This window comes from Artemia franciscana, chromosome 4 (genome assembly GCF_032884065.1).
Source record: "Artemia franciscana chromosome 4, ASM3288406v1, whole genome shotgun sequence".
Taxonomy (NCBI): Eukaryota; Metazoa; Arthropoda; class Branchiopoda; order Anostraca; family Artemiidae; genus Artemia; species Artemia franciscana.
Window position 1 is genome coordinate 52,988,258 of NC_088866.1, and position 20,444 is coordinate 53,008,701.

At 34.1% G+C, this 20,444-nt stretch overlaps 1 protein-coding gene across 1 annotated transcript in view; it reads right to left on the minus strand.

Annotated features, from left to right (window-relative positions):
* The window catches only part of LOC136026582 (X-ray repair cross-complementing protein 5-like), a 131,970-nt gene that overhangs the window by 13,245 nt on the left and 98,281 nt on the right, over positions 1–20,444 (minus strand). Inside the window, exons 3-4 of the mRNA XM_065703290.1 lie at positions 10,459–10,561; positions 5,672–5,843 (exon numbers count right to left, since the gene is read on the minus strand). Coding sequence (XP_065559362.1) covers positions 5,672–5,843; positions 10,459–10,561 — 275 coding nt within the window. The remainder of the gene's footprint in view (positions 1–5,671; positions 5,844–10,458; positions 10,562–20,444) is intronic.

The following is a 20,444-nucleotide window of genomic DNA, read 5'->3' on the forward strand; positions in this document are numbered from 1 at the left end:
CATTACCTAACATCCCATATGTGCACCGTCATTACGTAATAGTCACGTACGTGCGCGTGTGCCCTCCTCTCTTACAAATAAGGGTTTCCCATGGGTCCTTAGACACGAACAAGTTTCACGAGATTACGGCATTCTCAACAAATCTAACAAGTCACGCAAGATTACGTCATTCTTAAAACAGGTAAACATTCCCTATTACGTAAAAAACAGGTTTATTATAGTATTACGTGATATACAGGTTTACTAGACTATAACAGTCAAGTGTCAATACCATTGCATAACATATAGATGTACTATAGTAGTGCGTAAACTAAATCTTATCAAATCGTCTTTGTTCTTGAGCAATGAATACAGGACCACGTAACGCCTCGCCTTTTTTCTTGGAAATAACTGGAAATTCTTTTGTCTGATATCGACAATGAAAACAAAAGCCCTGTGTGTAAGGCAGAAAAAAACCATTGTTGATAGGCCATGATCATTTTTGACTATGTTCCTACTTGGGAAGGCTCTTATGGTTTTTCCCTGGTCCTCGTAGTTTTTTATACATTTCACACAACAACCAAGGAAATATTGATAAAAAACATTTGCATAGGTTAACAAACAATCCCTTATAACGTAACAAACACCTGCATCTTGACAAAGTTTTAAAAAAGTATCACGATTCAAAGGGGGTGGGATCCGGTAATATTCGTTAAGGCATCACTACTCTCAAATGGGCTCAGTTGGAAAGTTTTCTATTTTTCATGGTTATTTTTTTTTCTATTGGATTTATGAATGAAACATTTTATAATTCAGGCTTCTTACGGTTTGTTCCTCAACTGGAAATTTGATAATCTGATCCATGGATGTAAATCCCTATGCCTGGGCAGTGACGACTATAGCGGTATAAACCCAAAGCAATATAAATTCTATATGAGAGAGCTTATTTTTGAGTTACGTAACTACCATCCTAGGGTTTATCTTAATTAGAAATATTTAGCCCTATTTTTTCAGATTTAAAAAAAATGACTCAGAAACTTTATATAAAAATAACTGAACTAAAATTTTAATTATTTCTATGAAATTCTGATGTGTAATATTCAACGCCGTTAAGCTGGAAGTCAAAGTTCAGGCACCAGGTCCTAGACAACTTCCAGGATTCAGTTCTGGTCAAGGTCGTATCACAGAGAGGGAAGGTACAGGGTTTAGCCCCTCTCCCGAAATTCTGTTTGGCACGTAAAAACCGAACAAAATACATATAAACAAATTTTTATATGTTTTTGGATTTTTTTTTTTTTGTAAACCCAAGCCAAAATCCTGGATGTACCCTGGTTCTAGACTCTTATTCCTGAATTTATAGAAAAAGTTTCCTTCAGCTCTAATTATTTGAAAATTAGATGTGACATAAAAAGTTTCTGGTCAAGCCCGCAGCAAGGATGTTCGTTGGCGCGGGAGAGGGGGGTACAAAAAACTTTTCAAAATGCTTATGGGCATTTTTTACATTTTTACTGGTCGGATAAAATTTGAAGGGGGGTCAAATCCCCCAGCCCCCCCCCCCTCCAACTACAAACGGTCTTGTTACTGTTATGCAAATCGAACTTGAGTTGCATTTATAGTTTCTACTTTTTCAACGAACTGATCTAAAGTGGCAAAAATACGACGCAAAACAAGGCTAACCCTAGAACGAATAGACCGAGAAAATGTTTATTTTGTTGCCAAAAACCCATTTAAATTGCAAATTTTTTTCAGAATTTTAAAACTATTCTGGACTATTTAACCAAATTTCTTTAAAAATCAGCTTCAAACAGCATTGTCGTTACTGTCCTAAAGCTAAAGAATACGGCATTGGACTTTACAGTTCCTAGCGGCAATACTAATCTCCACTTCTTGGCTCTCCAGCCAGGAAATGCAATGGAGATTGGAGGCCAACCATCCTGTGTTTTCACACACCATTCCCGTTTACTTTCACCAGATTTCTCCTGGTACCCAATTAGAGTTGGGTTGACTCTGGCTGAGCTTACAGTGTCACACCACGGACCCCCGTCCCAAGCCAAATAATTGGGTACGCCAGGATTCGAACCCTCGCCCTCTCGGACAAAGGATCCTAAATCCAGCGCACTAATCCAATCCACTGTCCTAAGGCTTCTCCAATTAATCAATAACAACTCAGCATTACATTTCACAGCATATTCCCAGCAAAATAGAAGTTTTTTGGTAGAAGTCACGACATTCACCAATTTAGCCATAAGTCGAGCATGAACTGAGGACTTAAATCCCGTTTGAATTACATTTTTAATAATTTCCCCGACGAAGGAAGAATATCCCCTAATATAGATTTTATTATTCCCCATGTTCTTTAGAATATCCCTCCCTTACATCCCCAGCAAAGATGCTGACTGACCTTTTCTCATTCAGTAGTGACATACAAGACTGATGCTCTGAGAGCAGCGAAAAGAGCTTGTTTGGGAGCACCGGAAGCAGAACGGTGGGAGAAGTGCTATGGTTGAAGTACCATCTGGAAATTATGGGAATTTTGGGTCTAATCCTGCATCTCACAAGGCTTTCTCTTCAAGGAGAAAATCCAAAATATTATGCATCTGGAATCAAGCCTTCTTCGTTAAAAATTGAAAGCGTATGTAGCCTGGCAGGATTTGTAGAACTTGATACATCTAATTTCGATAGAAAACCTATGTCAATCTGCATATGACTTTTGACATATACTTAAAATTCTCGTCAAGTGATTCCGTTAAGAATTATCCCAAGAACATATTTCTTAAGACAATAGCGGCTCAAATACTTGTGGTACGGTGTCATACAATATTGTGAAGTACATGCTTGGTGATTCCTGATTGCTCAGTGATTCCTTAGGAATTCTCACACGAACATGATTCTAAGGCTGCTAGTGGCTCACGTACTTGTACTATGGTATCATGTGCTACGTTTACTGGAGTATCGGAAATCCAAGGCTTAACAAACACTTCGCATAGTAACTTAGATTTGCTTATTAAGTTTATTTTTTTAATATTCGTTGCAGCGTCAGATGCAACCTAGTAAAAAAACAAACTCTAGCCCATAGTAACCGAAGATTTAAAAACACATCTTGGAAAAAAAAACTGTCAAGTGGTAAATATTCGCCATTTGAAGCTGCTTTAGGATTGGTAACTGTTATTTCGGCAAACCTTAATGATTAAAGTCTATTGCATAAAAAAAAAACATTTAAGAGAACTTCAACAAATACTCCAAAATACCCAAAATAGCTGCACAATTGGAATCAATGTAGCTGAAAACTCCATATAGGAGAAAAACAGTTAAGAGAATTTCAACAAATACTCCAAAATACCCAAAATAGCTGCACAATTGGAATCAATGTAGCTGAAAACTCCATATAGGAGAAAAACAGTTAAGAGAATTTCAACAAATACTCCAAAATACCCAAAATAGCTGCACAATTGGAATCAATGTAGCTGAAAACTCCAGATAGGAGAAAAAAAATTAAGAGAATTTCAACAAATACTCCAAAATACCCAAAATAGCTGCACAATTGGAGTCAATGTAGCTGAAAACTCCATATAGGAGAAAAACAGTTAAGAGAATTTCAACAAATACTCCAAAATACCCAAAATAGCTGCACAATTGGAATCAATGTAGCTGAAAACTCCATATAGGAGAAAAACAGTTAAAAGAATTTCAACAAATACTCCAAAATACCCAAAATAGCTGCACAATTGGAATCAATGTAGCTGAAAACTCCATATAGGAGAAAAAAAATTAAGAGAATTTCAACAAATACTCCAAAATACCCAAAATAGCTGCACAATTGGAGTCAATGTAGCTGAAAACTCCATATAGGAGAAAAACAGTTAAGAGAATTTCAACAAATACTCCAAAATACCCAAAATAGCTGCACAATTGGAATCAATGTAGCTGAAAACTCCATATAGGACAAAAACAGTTAAAAGAATTTCAACAAATACTCCAAAATACCCAAAATAGCTGCACAATTGGAATCAATGTAGCTGAAAACTCCATATAGGAGAAAAACAATTAAGAGAATTTCAACAAATACTCCAAAATACCCAAAATAGCTGCACAATTGGAATCAATGTAGCTGAAAACTCCATATAGGAGAAAAACAGTTAAGAGAATTTCAACAAATACTCCAAAATACCCAAAATAGCTGCACAATTGGAATCAATGTAGCTGAAAACTCCATATAGGAGAAAAACAATTAAGAGAATTTCAACAAATACTCCAAAATACCCAAAATAGCTGCACAATTGGAATCAATGTAGCTGAAAACTCCATATAGGAGAAAAACAATTAAGAGAATTTCAACAAATACTCCAAAATACCCAAAATAGCTGCACAATTGGAATCAATGTAGCTGAAAACTCCATATAGGAGAAAAACAGTTAAGAGAATTTCAACAAATACTCCAAAATACCCAAAATAGCTGCACAATTGGAATCAATGTAGCTGAAAACTCCATATAGGAGAAAAACAGTTAAGAGAATTTCAACAAATACTCCAAAATACCCAAAATAGCTGCACAATTGGAATCAATGTAGCTGAAAACTCCATATAGGAGAAAAACAGTTAAGAGAATTTCAACAAATACTCCAAAATACCCAAAATAGCTGCACAATTGGAATCAATGTAGCTGAAAACTCCATATAGGAGAAAAACAGTTAAGAGAATTTCAACAAATACTCCAAAATACCCAAAATAGCTGCACAATTGGAATCAATGTAGCTGAAAACTCCATATAGGAGAAAAACAATTAAGAGAATTTCAACAAATACTCCAAAATACCCAAAATAGCTGCACAATTGGAATCAATGTAGCTGAAAACTCCATATAGGAGAAAAACAGTTAAGAGAATTTCAACAAATACTCCAAAATACCCAAAATAGCTGCACAATTGGAATCAATGTAGCTGAAAACTCCATATAGGAGAAAAACAGTTAAGAGAATTTCAACAAATACTCCAAAATACCCAAAATAGCTGCACAATTGGAATCAATGTAGCTGAAAACTCCATATAGGAGAAAAACAATTAAGAGAATTTCAACAAATACTCCAAAATACCCAAAATAGCTGCACAATTGGAATCAATGTAGCTGAAAACTCCATATAGGAGAAAAACAGTCCCCCATTTTGAGCAACAAGGCAAATAACTTTTTCGCATGGGAGGCAGTGATGCGTCCTCAAAAATACAATACTGAACAAAATACAATTTTTTATAAAACTATATCTTCATATACAAGATGATATATACGACAATGTCTGAAAATAGTATTTAAGTGTGACTTTCAGACACATATAAAAGTTTCTTTTTCTTATACCTTCCTTATTTTAAATTCAAAACATAATCTACCTTCTGGATAGGCCACCAAAAGACAGTTTCAGGGAAAAATCAACATTTTGGAATTAAATTTCCAAGTTACTAAGCTTTAAAAAGTTCGAAAAAAAAGTCCTTGAAAAACAACTTAAGAGCGCATAGAAACAGAGATTTTACATGCATCAAATATAGAGACTTGGGATATTTTTAGGATAATGAATCAGGTGAAGATTAACTTTTTGGACTTTCTTTTTTTAATGTTCTTTTTACTGGCTTAATTTTCGTTTACAGAGAAATGCAGGTGAACCAAAAGAGGAAAAAGAATCAAATAAACACAAACATAACACACACCTTATAAAATGGAAGAAAATCGAACTGTTGGGACAGTCCAACAACTTCAATACGAGTTCCTGCATCCATAAGGTCACTTGCCCGTAGCTCAGCCTGCTTCCTCTCCTCCCGAGTCATTTGTGGCTCGCTATCTGCAGTGAAGAGCAACACAGTCGAGTTAACGTTCTTACCACTAAAACCGAATTTTTAATAAATCAAATATTATATATATAAGACAAAAGTACCAATGTCCTAATGTAAAAAAAAGCAAAAAAAAAAAGACAACACAAGCAATCCGATGTCGATTTATAAAATTATTTTACAGATATATACCGTAGCTATAATGAATTTGCTTTAAACCGCAAAAAACATTAATTTTTTTTCTCCCTCATCCAATTTAGGTCTTGTCTGTAACTTAAAACCAAGATTTTCTTCTTTTTTTATTATGTAGTTCATAGAGTAGCATCACATTTTCGTCAGTGTTGCCCGTCGAACGTGAGAATACATATGGGAAGCTAATTAGTAAAAATTGGCAAAACTTTACTTCCGCAATAATTCAAACATTGATAATTATGTAGATTTGCAAAGACCTTGCAAATTATACACCTTGAAAAGAGAGTGACACCTACTTAAGCAGTTTGGTGCCACATGATCTTAGAATGTTTTTTAGCTGGTTTTTCCACCCACGTTTCTTTTTTTTAAGATTGCCATCGCCTATTAGCAAAAAGTGTATAACTGCATTTTGAGGTCTTTTTATTTGGAAATTACAGGTCAATTTTTTTTTTTTTTTTTTTTAATATACTTGTACAAGTTTCCACTTGAACGATTTAAACAGTCACAAGTAATTTCTTATGTTCCTGCTACTTCGAACATTAAAAAGGATTAATTTTTGACATTAATAATGTCTTAATGAAAGTCAAAATAGAAAATTGAAAGTTCAAAAGCTGAATCTATCTCCCTTATCTGTGTTCTAGCTTTACAGTAGAACACGCCAAAACTCAATTCGCAGTTTTTATATGATATCTGGCAACAGCATCTTTAAATGATATCTGACAACAGCGACATACACAATGTAGTGAGATGGCAAAATTTAATAAAAAAAACTTGCAAAACACCATATTTATACAGCTTTCAATTCCTCCTATTATTTTCTCTTAATACCTAGCAATGATTTCTTTCTAACTAGGATTGGACATTACCATCTTATAACAATCTTTTCGGTAAATTTAGTCATAATGTAAGAGAATATTTTGGAGGAATAAATATTTTTGTTATACAGAGTAACTCTGCCCAGTTTACTTATGTTTACCTCTCTTATGGTCGTTAGCAAAAGATTATTTCACATTAGCACCCCCTAAAAGATAGAATGGCCAATTTATAATGAAAGAAGGATAAAAGGAAGAAGAATAAATCCACATAAAAACCAACTAAGAAACAGAATGGCCAATTTTATAATGGGAGAAGGATAAAAGAAAGAAGGATAAACTCACATAGACACCACCCAAGATACAGAATGGCCAATTTTATAATAGAAGAAGGATAAAAGGAAGAAGGATAAATCCACATAAACACCACCTAAGAGACAGAATGGCTAATTTTATAATAGGAGAAGGATAAAAGGAAGAAGGATAAATTCACATAAACACCACCTAAATACAGAATGGCAAATTTGTTAAAATATCCGGATTTGATAGTGCGTTAAAGTTCATTAAATAAAAATTCACAGTCTATGATATGAATTATCCAACCCTCTCAGATTACAGTTCTAGGAAACCCATTGAAAAACAAGCTACTATCGTTATTTCGAAAATTCCGATTAATTTGTACAAGCCAATTAATCGTATGGGTGCAATTACCAAAATCCGCGGTCATGAAGCTATTCATAGTGTCAAAGCCTTGGGCGATAAAATTTTCGTTCAGATTGATACTACTGCAGCAAAATATTTTTTGTGACGCTACTTCTTACTAGCTGTGACGTCAGACTTAAAGTCTGTTTGACGTTCTTGATTTTAGAGGTTGATCAGGTAGAATGTCACGGTGCTCAGATTTAGAAAGTAAGAACTTTCCAAAACTCATTATTAGAGTTTCGTACCGGTTTTGGAGTGACGGCAGTCCTAGCACTTCCAGAGCCTTTTCGTAGGGGATCTCACAGCCAGACTTAAAGAATACAAATTGTTTGGAATTGTGAAAGGCGTATATAAAGCTTGTGCAGCGGAGCTGTTTATTGGTCGCGATGGTATTGTTGATGCAAATAGGATTGACAACTCAACCTCAGTGAAAGTGTCTTTCCAAGATGCTATTGCGCTCTCTAATGCTCTCCGATTGGGCTTAAAAATGGGATATGAAATATTCCAAGTTTTAAATATATATGGCCTCCTCGTCGCTCCACAAACTTCGATCACCGCATCGCCTAGCAGTAAAATGCAACCAAGCTATAAAATGTCCTAGATGTGCTGGTTCCCATGTGTCTACAAAAAACACTCCCTGCCAAGACATCCCGAAGTGTGCTAACTGCGGGGATGCTCGTTTTGCTTTCTGTCTTAAGTGTCGAGTCATTCATGATGTTCTCAAAAAGAGCCAAAAGGTAAAGAAATGACTGCCAATATCGACTTAACCGAATTCAACATTAATTGCAGAAAGGACAAAGATCATTCAATTAGCCAAAAATTAAACGATCTCGATGTCTTGCTTCTCCAAGAGCATCTTCTACCACAAGTCAGAATCAATTCGCTCCGTAGATGTGACGATCACATTGTTTATTCAACAAACACTCGTAAAACCAGAGGGATAACCTCGGGTGGACTTGCTTGCCTAGTTGAACGATCCTTGCCCCCCACTCCTGTATTGTACCACTCGGCTGATAATTTTTTGGCTATTAGAATTAGTAATGTTGCATTGGTAAATTTTTACCTTCCTCATAATCAGAATTCACTGTCTTCTCTGATGAAATTTGCTACCATGTGCTCCTACATCCACAGTCTCATAAAAAACATTGAAAGTCATGGATACGATTGGGTTCTAATGGCGACTTCTACTGTGATTTATGCAATATGTGAAGCCACGCTGAACTTATTTTAGAGCCTTTACCTGCTGGCTTCCGTATTGTTCCAAAAGATGCCAGACACAGGTAGATTCATATCAGCAGAACGCTGCAGAACATTGACTATTGTGTATCCTCTGCAACAGTGATTTCTTCGGATGTACATGTGGACGAGGAATAGCGTGATTACGACCATCTCCCAATAGCCTTAAGCGTCTCCATTTCTTTTCACAACCCCGATTGCCCGTAACTGACAGCCAGATTGATAAGAAGTGGTGTTATAAGAGTGGATGGAGGTAGACCTTCCATTATACATTTCTACCCTTGCTGCTCTCCTGTCAAATATTCAGATCCCGTTCAGCTTGCTGTGCACTAGTGTTTATTTACCATATGCTTGCTCCCTGTTAAACACATTACCTCTAAATTGTTGCCTGTTTGAAACAAGAAGAATCTGCTGTCGTCTCTCGTGTCCGAGTTCGTTTAAAAACTCGTAGTTCCATTTGGAAAAATATCTCCGAATTAAAAGGCATTAAGAATCGAGCGAAGTTCTGGCTTCGTATCTGGATCACCTACATTTGGTTGCCCAAATGTAGCCCATGTTTTTGATATTAAAAAGAAGACTAAAAAAGAATTTAAGGGGTATCTGCGTAGTGTACGGTATAATGGTTTGGAATTTCCCAAAACTGATTCTCAATGGAGACAAGAAATCAATTTCTCTAAGCTGGAACCCTCTGCTTCTAGTGATTTTATTCCAGTGACTTCTTGGATTAAGCACTATTCTAGTATTTTCCCTGTCATTAACTATGCTGTGCACTCTTGTTTTTCGTATCTTGTTAGTAATTTAGTTCCCTTGAAAATGAAGCAGAAACATATAATCCCAGTCTCCTGTGAACACGTGCTTAAAAGTATTAAACAACTTAAATTGAAATCTGTTGATCATGATGGTATTGCTGTCTGCCATCGTCGAACGGAGTCGCAAGATTTAGTGTTCCACCTATAGCTGCTTTTCCAAATGTGCTTGGCATCCGCTCTGGTGCCTGACTCCTTTCTAAGCGGTGCAGTAACCTCTATGTTAAAGCGTGGAAAGGACCCTTTTATTTGTGATTCCTTTAGATCCGTAACTGTCGTCTCCAATGTTTACAAATTTGTGACTGCGTTTTGTTACCTTTGTTACCTGTGACAGAAACAATGGATAACAGTCAAAATCACTTTGGATTCAGGCGCCACATTGGTTGCCAGCATACCCACAATGTTTTAACTTCTATCCTTTTAAAAGATCAAGCCAATGGCTCTGAGGTCTATTTTATTGCCCTGGACCAGTCTAAAGCTTTTGATATTGTTTCTCATGCTCAAGTTATATTTTCCCTTGTCAGTTCTGGAGTCAACGTTTCTGTTCGGGTTCTTCAGTTTTGGTAAATTAATTCCCATGTTCGGTTAAAGTTTGACTCTAATTTTTATGAGAATATTCCAATCCGTTCGGGAGTGCGTCAAGGTGGTGTTCTTTCATCGTATCTTTTCAGTATTTGTATCCACAGCATGCTATCCAAAACTATTTACTCCCTTTTTAGTGATTTTGTAGATGTCTATTATATTGCATATGCGGATAATATACTTATTTTAAGCCATTTTAGATGCAAATCCTCTCCTGTTTTTCGGAATACCCTACGCTTCAGTCCCCCCCTTAGACCAACAAGGCCCCCAATTATTACTATATTCGGTATACTTTCTGCACTTACAATATTTAGGAGGATAATGAAAAAATACTTACGCAGAATCTAACAATTTACTGCATAGCCAAAATCCTTCTGCAAGCTTTAACGAAGAATTGGATAACTCTTTACTGGATACCTTTATACCTTTCAGTAGAGAATCTGCGGTAAAAAAAAAGATATAAATATATATTTATACTATCTTTAGAAACGACCAATAGTTATTGGTCGCATGTGTTTTTTCTTGAATACGGCTCTTTATTTTTCTTTCTTTTTTTTATAGCAAACATTGGCATCCTGGGATACTCTGATAAAACAGTTCGTGGTAACGAACTGTAGTAAGGAGCGACCCGGCTCAATAGTAACCAAAACTCTAAAAAGTGGAATTTTGGTACCAATAGCTACATCAAAAGAATCGCATTTTAATGCTGATCTTAAATATATAAGTTTCATCACGTTTAGTCTTACCCATCCAAAGTTACGAGCCTGAGAAAATTTGCGTTATTTTAGACAACAGGGGGAAACACCCCCTAAAAGTCATAGAATCTTAACGAAAATCCCACCATCAGATTCAGCGTATCAGAAAACCCTACTGTAGAAGTTTCAAGCACTTATCTACAAAAATGTGGAATTTTATATTTTTTGCCAGAAGGCAGATGTTTTTTTTTTTTGTTTTTTTTTCCCAGGGGTGATCGTATCGAACCAGTTGTCCTAGAATGTTGCGAGAGGGCTCATTCTAACGGAAATGAAAAGTTCTAGTTCCCTTTTTAAGTGACCACAAAATTGGAGGACACCTAGGCCCCCTCCCACGCTAATTATTTTCCCAAAGTCAACGGATCAAAATTCTGAGATGGCCATTTTATTTAGCGTAGTCGAAAAACCTTATAACTATGTCTTTGGGGACGACTTACTCCCCCACAGTCCCCGTGGGAGGGGTTACAAGTTCAAAACTTTGACCAGTGCTTACATATAGTAATAGTTATTGGGAAGTGTACAGGCGTTTTCAGGAGGATTTTTTTGGTTGGAGGCAGGGGTTGAGAAGAGGGGGATATGCTGGGGGAACTTTCCATCGAGGAATTTCTCATGGGAGAAGAAAATTTCCATGAAGGGAGCGCAGGATTTACTAGCATTACTTAAAAAAAAACAATGAAAAAATAAATATGAAAAAGTTCTTTTTTTCAGCTGGAAGTAAGCAGCAGCATTAATACTTAAAACGAACAGAAATTATTACCCATACGAGGGGCTCACCTCCTCCTAATACCTCGCTCTTTACGCTAAAGTATTTTTAGTAATTTCAACTATTTATTCTGCGGCTTTTGTGATTCAGGGGTCATTCTTAATGAATTGGGACAAAATTTAAGCTTTAGTGTAAAGAGCGAGGTACTGACGAGGGGGCGAACCCCCTCATATATGTAATAAAACATGAGAATACAAAAGTTCTTTACGTAAGCTAATTTATAAGTTACGTATATCTTTTACTTATAAAAAGATTCGTAAAAAATTAAAAGTTCTAGTTGCCTTTTTAATTAACCGAAAATCGGAGGGCAACTAGGCTTCCTCCCCCACTCTTTTTTTCTCAAAATCATTCGATCAAAATTATGAGAAAGCCATTTAGCCAAAAAAAATAAGTACACAAATTTCGTTTTAATTATTCCTCTGTGGAGAGCCAAAATCTCAGAGAAAGAGTCAAACTTTAGCGTAAAGAGCGGGGCGTTGAGAAGGAAAAGCCCCTTTCATGTATGGAGTAATTTCCGTTCGTTTTAAGTTTTAATGTCGCTCCTTACTTTCATTTAAAAAACTTGTTTTTTTTTTATTTAATCTAAAAAATAGATAGGTCAGAACTTTGAGAAAATTCGTTAAGAGCCTTACTTTTTGAAAAAATATTTATGTGAGTGACATCATTTTTATATACATCAGTATTGCAATGACGTTGCCACGCATTATATGAAAAAACTGAAGGTCTTCATGCATGACGAAGTTTAAATTATATCAATTTAAGAGCAACAAACCGGTAATTGCAAAAATATTTGTATATATTTTAACAAGCGACTACAACAATTCAAAAACCTTGAAAAGAAAACCAAACGTTTGAAGCTTAGTAGACAATCGGTGTTACAAATCGTACTTGATTCGATAATCAAATATCTTTGAAAATTCGAAGTATGAAGATATAACTAATTTAAAGGTAGCGCCAAAAGACGAAAAAAAAGAAAAAAACGAAAATGGAAGAAAAAGAAATTTTTGTCCCTCAACCTGAACAATTAACAAATCCATACCTGGAACATCATGTAAGACTAGACCAATAAGGGCAGCTAAAGAAAATGGCATTGGCATCGAATTCACAATGGGTGAAAATCAACAACCTGCACCACCAAATGAGACAAGACCCAATAAACAATAATAATAACAATAATAAATCTATATATGTATAAAAATAAGTTGTTTGTCTGTGTGTCTATCTACTGACGTCATGTTTGTGTGTCGACTGACGTCATGTTTGTCGACTGACGTCATTATAAGGATTGAGCTGTGTGTCGTCATGAAGTTGTTTGTCGTCTGACGTCATGTTTGTCGACTGACGAAATTACAGACCGGGACACCGGGACACAAATGATGACCGGGACACAGGGAATATAAATGACGACCGGGACACATCATATACCAATTCAAAAACGAATGTATTCAAGCCGAAGTAGCTGAGTTTGTAAAGCGTTATGTTCCAGGTCCAAGAGGTTCCAGGTTCGAACCTTGGCTTTAGCATTAATACAAAAGAAGAAAAAAAACTAAAAAGAAAATACTAAAAAAACTAAAAAAAGGTAAAAACTAAAAACAAAAAAAGAAAAAAAAACTAAAAAAAAAAAAACTAAAAAAAAGATAAAAACTACAAAAAAACTAAAAAGAAAAAAAAACAAAAAACAAAAACTAGAAAAAACTAAAAAAACTAAAAACTGAAAAAAAAACTAAAAAAAGAAAAAAACTGAAATATAAAGGAGAAAAAGAAAACTAAAAACCGAGACACAGGGAATATAAATGACGACCGGGACACTCAAAGAGAAATTACAGACTGGGACACTGGGATACAAATAATGACCGAGAGATATAAATGACGACCGGGACACTCAAAGATAAATTACAGACCGGGACACCGGGACACGGTCGTCATTTGTGTCCCACAAAAAAACATACAAAAAAACAAACATGCCTACAACTTGTTTTTATATATATAGAGCTGCCGTGTCCGAAACCTCTATACAAGAATCTTACAATCTCTTAGCTTGAAGAACAAAGAAAATATGTTGACTGGAAAAACAAGATAAGTGACTTGAACTACGATATTCTAGTTCAAAGGTTTCTTTTTTTCCATTCTTTCTCCTCAGCTAGTAGGGGACTGGAACATCATAGATAGCCATTTTAAAGGAAATTGATGTATTTCCTTTCATTACCTTTCATAATTAAATTTTTTTAAAATTAAAATCAATTTCTTACAAAAACTGTGTTTTTTCATTAACACTTTAGCAGCAAATGTTTTAAATATCTTCTTGCATACAAAGATAAAAATGGGAGTGGCTCCGACGCAAGGACCTTAGTAGTCAAGAAGCGTCGTTAATTCTTAAATAATAAAAATGGGATTTTTAAAATTATCAAAAGCATATAGATATAGTTGTATAAAATGAAATATCTTTTTTAGGGTTTAACAAAAATCGGATTTGTCCAATGAAACTAGAATTTTAAATAAAATAATTTTATTTCATCTCTCAGTTCAAATTTATAATTGTGTCCTAGAACCAAGCTTTTCTTTGGCTTAACTCCAAAACTGAGGATCTCTATGACGGCGTGTTTTATTTCTATAGAAAAAAAAAAATCAAAATGAATTTTATTTTCGTTCTCAGTTCAGAATCGCTAAGGTTATTATGTAAACTGCAAAAATATTTAAGTTGTCTTAGTAATAATTATGATTTTTCAGTTCCAAATAAAAAAAATACTTTAAAATGTTAAAGTTAGCTTTGTTTTTGTTAGGTTCTTGCTATTCGACGCATGACTTTAACTCTCAAGTCATTTTATGAGAAGAATTTTATACAATCAAAAAGATATTATGGCCGCAAATCAACAAAGTAAAACAACCCTTCAAATTCGCATAGCAGCATGTTCGTACAACGTAAAGAACAAAAGCAGTACAGATGTTGTATCTATGCCATTAGAAAATTGGCTCCTTGGTGACAAAGAAACAATCGATTCAAAAAAAAAGGAAGCATACAAAGATGTTGATATATATGCCGTGGGATTCCAAGAAGTAGATGATCCTACCATCGGAAGCATTATAGACGATAAAAGTCTAGGCCATATGGTTCTACAAAATTCAATTCAAAAAATCCTAACAAAGGTGGGCATCTATAAATGCTTAATCTCAGTAGAGCTACAGAAAAAGCGTCTGTACATTTTTATAAAAGAGTGTTTATTTAAATATGTTGCCAACGTTTCAGCAGACGCAATCGATGTAAGCCCTAGGACAACACCAAGCTCTAAAGGTGCCGTATTTGTCCGATTCCTTTTGCATTCAACATCATTTGCTTTTGCGTGTAGTCATCAGACAGCTTTCGAAAATAGACTGCTTGAGAGAAATAAAAACATTATTGAAATCGCTAAAAACCTCTCTTCCCCATACGCAATAGACCTTCATTCTCATGATTACGTAATTTGGCTTGGCGATCTCAATTATCGCTTGGAAATGCCTAAAGAAACAGCAGAAAAACTAGCTGTGCATACAAACTGGCCAGAACTGTTAAAATACGATCAATTGGAGAGATCCCGTGAACCAGATGGCATTTCCCAAGATTATCAAGAAGCTAATATTACGTTTCTTAGTCAGGAGCAACGTGTCTTAGTCAGGAAACGAAAAAAGAACTTGACTTATAATTCAATATATTATGGATCGGCTAAATTAAGAACGAGTGATCATCGGCCAGTTATATTAATTTTTGACATTGATGTCCTCCCACTTGACGAATCGAAGATCCAGGTTGCAGCAGTAGCCACTAACTCCTAAGTCAATAATTAGACATCTGCTAATTGTTCAGGTGGTGGAAGAATTTTTTTTTCTTCTAACGAATTATCATTTATAACGCTCATAAATTTCCGCTTTTTGGGTCTTGTCTCATTTGATGGTCCAGGTTGTTGATTTTGACGCATTGTCAATTCAATGCCAATGCCCATCCCTTTAGCAGCCCTTATTGGTCTTGTCTTGCATGACGTTCAATGTTGTAGATTGTTAATTCTTCAGGTGGTGGGACAAAAACTTCTCTTTCTTCCAAGGAATTACCGTTTATAAATCTTGTAAGTATTCGTTTTTTAGGTCTTATTTGATTTGATGGTCCAGGTTGTTGATTTTCACCCGTTGTGAATACAATGTCAATGCCATTTCCTTTAGCTGCCCTTATTGGTCTAGTTACATGATGTTCCAGGTTTTAGATCTGTTAATTGATCAGGTGGTGGGACAAAAACTTTTTCTTCCAACACTTTATCTATTCCAGGTTCTTGATTTTCAAAGATATTTTATATATAAGCTTTCTATTTGATATAGAAGGTACGGAGGTATTTGGTATTATTAAAATTCATATCACTGTGAAGGAATACTCATGATTTTGAAGGTTTTGTCCTAATTAAGCTCTGTTGCACTAATTTGGAAATTATGTTGTTAGTTTCATATATTAACTTTCTATTTGATATAGAAGGTATTAAGGTATTTGGTATTATTAAAATTTATATCACTGTGAAGGAATACTCTTGATTTTGAAGGTTTCGTCCTAATTAAGTACTGTTGCACTAATTTGGAAATTATGTTGTTAGTTTCATATATAAACTTTCCATTTGATATAGAAGGTATTAAGGTATTTCGTATTATTAAAATTAATATCACTGTGAAGGAATACTCTTGATTTTGAAGGTTTCGTCCTAATTAAGTACTGTTGCACTAATTTGGAAATTATGTTGTTAGTTTCATATATAAACTTTCCATTTGATATAGAAGGTATTAAGGTATTTCGTATTATTAAAATTAATATCACTGTGAAGGAATACTCTTGATTTTGAAGGTTTCGTCCTAATTAAGTACTGTTGCACTAATTTGGAAATTATGTTGTTAGTTTCATATATAAACTTTCCATTTGATATAGAAGGTATTAAGGTATTTCGTATTATTAAAATTTATATCACTGTGAAGGAATACTCTTGATTTTGAAGGTTTCGTCCTAATTAAGTACTGTTGCACTAATTTGGAAATTATGTTGTTAGTTTCATATATAAACTTTCTATTTGATATAGAAGGTATTAAGGTATTTGGTATTATTAAAATTCATATCACTGTGAATGAATGCTCATGATTTTGAAGGTTTCGTCCTAATTAAGCACTGTTGCACTAATTTGGAAATAATGTTGTTAGTTTCATATACAAACTTTCTATTTGATATAGAAGGTATTAAGGTATTTCGTATTATTAAAATTCATATCACTGTGAAGGAATACTCTTGATTTTGAAGGTTTCGTCCTAATTAAGTACTGTTGCACTAATTTGGAAATTATGTTGTTAGTTTCATATATAAACTTTCTATTTGATATAGAAGGTATTAAGGTATTTCGTATTATTAAAATTCATATCACTGTGAAGGAATACTCATGATTTTGAAGGTTTCGTCTTAAGTACTGTTGCACTAATTTGGAAATTATGTTGTTACTTTCATATATAAACTTTCTATTTGATATAGAAGGTATTAAGGTATTTGGTATTATTAAAATTCATATCACTGTGAATGAATGCTCATGATTTTGAAGGTTTCGTCCTAATTAAGCACTGTTGCACTAATTTGGAAATAATGTTGTTAGTTTCATATACAAACTTTCTATTTGATATAGAAGGTATTAAGGTATTTCGTATTATTAAAATTCATATCACTGTGAAGGAATACTCATGATTTTGAAGGTTTCGTCTTAAGTACTGTTGCACTAATTCGGAAATTATGTTGTTAGTTTCATATATAAACTTTCTATTTGATATAGAAGGTATTAAGGTATTTGGTATTATTAAAATTCATATCACTGTGAGGAATACTCTTGATTTTGAAGGTTTCGTCCTAATTAAGTACTGTTGCACTAATTTGGAAATTATGTTGTTAGTTTCATATATAAACTTCCTATTTGATATAGAAGGTATTAAGGTATTTGGTATTATTAAATTCATATCACTGTGAAGGAATACTCATGATTTTGAAGGTTTCGTCCTAATTAAGCACTGTTGCATTAATTCGGAAATTATGTTCTTAGTTTCATATATAAACTTTCTATTTGATATAGAAGGTATCAAGGTATTTGGTATTATTAAAATTCATATCACTGTGAGGAATACTCATGATTTTGAAGGTTTCGTCCCAATTAAGCACTGTTGCATTAATTCGGAAATTATGTTCTTAGTTTCATTTTTATATACATCAGTATTGCAATGACGTTGCCACGCATTATATGAAAAAACTGAAGGTCTTCATGCATGACGAAGTTTAAATTATATCAATTTAAGAGCAACAAACCGGTAATTGCAAAAATATTTGTATATATTTTAACAAGCGACTACAACAATTCAAAAACCTTGAAAAGAAAACCAAACGTTTGAAGCTTAGTAGACAATCGGTGTTACAAATCGTACTTGATTCGATAATCAAATATCTTTGAAAATTCGAAGTATGAAGATATAACTAATTTAAAGGTAGCGCCAAAAGACGAAAAAAAAAGAAAAAAACGAAAATGGAAGAAAAAGAAATTTTTGTCCCTCAACCTGAACAATTAACAAATCCATACCTGGAACATCATGTAAGACTAGACCAATAAGGGCAGCTAAAGAAAATGGCATTGGCATCGAATTCACAATGGGTGAAAATCAACAACCTGCACCACCAAATGAGACAAGACCCAATAAACAATAATAATAACAATAATAAATCTATATATGTATAAAAATAAGTTGTTTGTCTGTGTGTCTATCTACTGACGTCATGTTTGTGTGTCGACTGACGTCATTATAAGGATTGAGCTGTGTGTCGTCATGAAGTTGTTTGTCGTCTGACGTCATGTTTGTCGACTGACGAAATTACAGACCGGGACACCGGGACATAAATGATGACCGGGACACAGGGAATATAAATGACGACCGGGACACATCATATACCAATTCAAAAACGAATGTATTCAAGCCGAAGTAGCTGAGTTTGTAAAGCGTTATGTTCCAGGTCCGAGAGGTTCCAGGTTCGAACCTTGGCTTTAGCATTAATACAAAAGAAGAAAAAAAACTAAAAAGAAAATACTAAAAAAACTAAAAAAAGGTAAAAACTAAAAACAAAAAAAGAAAAAAAAACTAAAAAAAAAAACTAAAAAAAAGATAAAACTACAAAAAAACTAAAAAGAAAAAAAAACAAAAAACAAAAACTAGAAAAAACTAAAAAAACTAAAAACTGAAAAAAAAAACTAAAAAAAGAAAAAAACTGAAATATAAAGGAGAAAAAGAAAACTAAAAACCGAGACACAGGGAATATAAATGACGACCGGGACACTCAAAGAGAAATTACAGACTGGGACACTGGGATACAAATAATGACCGAGAGATATAAATGACGACCGGGACACTCAAAGATAAATTACAGACCGGGACACCGGGACACGGTCGTCATTTGTGTCCCACAAAAAAACATACAAAAAAACAAACATGCCTACAACTTGTTTTTATATATATAGAGCTGCCGTGTCCGAAAGCTCTATACAAGAATCTTACAATCTCTTAGCTTGAAGAACAAAGAAAATATGTTGACTGGAAAAACAAGATAAGTGACTTGAACTACGATATTCTAGTTCAAAGGTTTCTTTTTTTCCATTCTTTCTCCTCAGCTAGTAGGGGACTGGAACATCATAGATAGCCATTTTAAAGGAAATTGATGTATTTCCTTTCATTACCTTTCATAATTAAATTTTTTTTAAATTAAAATCAATTTCTTACAAAAACTGTGTTTTTTCATTAACACTTTAGCAGCAAATGTTTTAAATATCTTCTTGCATACAAAGATAAAAATGGGAGTGGCTCCGACGCAAGGACCTTAGTAGTCAAGAAGCGTCGTTAATTCTTAAATAATAAAAATGGGATTTTTAAAATTATCAAAAGCATATAGATATAGTTGTATAAAATGAAATATCTTTTTTAGGGTTTAACAAAAATCGGATTTGTCCAATGAAACTAGAATTTTAAATAAAATAATTTTATTTCATCTCTCAGTTCAAATTTATAATTGTGTCCTAGAACCAAGCTTTTCTTTGGCTTAACTCCAAAACTGAGGATCTCTATGACGGCGTGTTTTATTTCTATAGAAAAAAAAAAATCAAAATGAATTTTATTTTCGTTCTCAGTTCAGAATCGCTAAGGTTATTATGTAAACTGCAAAAGTATTTAAGTTGTCTTAGTAATAATTATGATTTTTCAGTTCCAAATAAAAAAAATACTTTAAAATGTTAAAGTTAGCTTTGTTTTTGTTAGGTTCTTGCTATTCGACGCATGACTTTAACTCTCAAGTCATTTTATGAGAAGAATTTTATACAATCAAAAAGATATTATGGCCGCAAATAAACAAAGTAAAACAACCCTTCAAATTCGCATAGCAGCATGTTCGTACAACGTAAAGAACAAAAGCAGTACAGATGTTGTATCTATGCCATTAGAAAATTGGCTCCTTGGTGACATTAAATAAAAAAAACAAGTTTTTTCAACTGAAAGTAAGGAGTGACATCAAAACTTAAAACGCACAGAAATTACTTCGTATATGAAAGAGGCTGCTTCCTCATCAACGCCCCGCTCTTTACGCTAAAGTTTGACTTTCTCTCAATTCTTCTTTCTAAAACAGTAAAAAACTTTAGCGTAAAGAGCGGGGCGTTGATGAGGAAGCAGCCTCTTTCATATACGAAGTAATTTCTGTGCGTTTTAAGTTTTGATGTCACTCCTTACTTTCAGTTGAAAAAACTT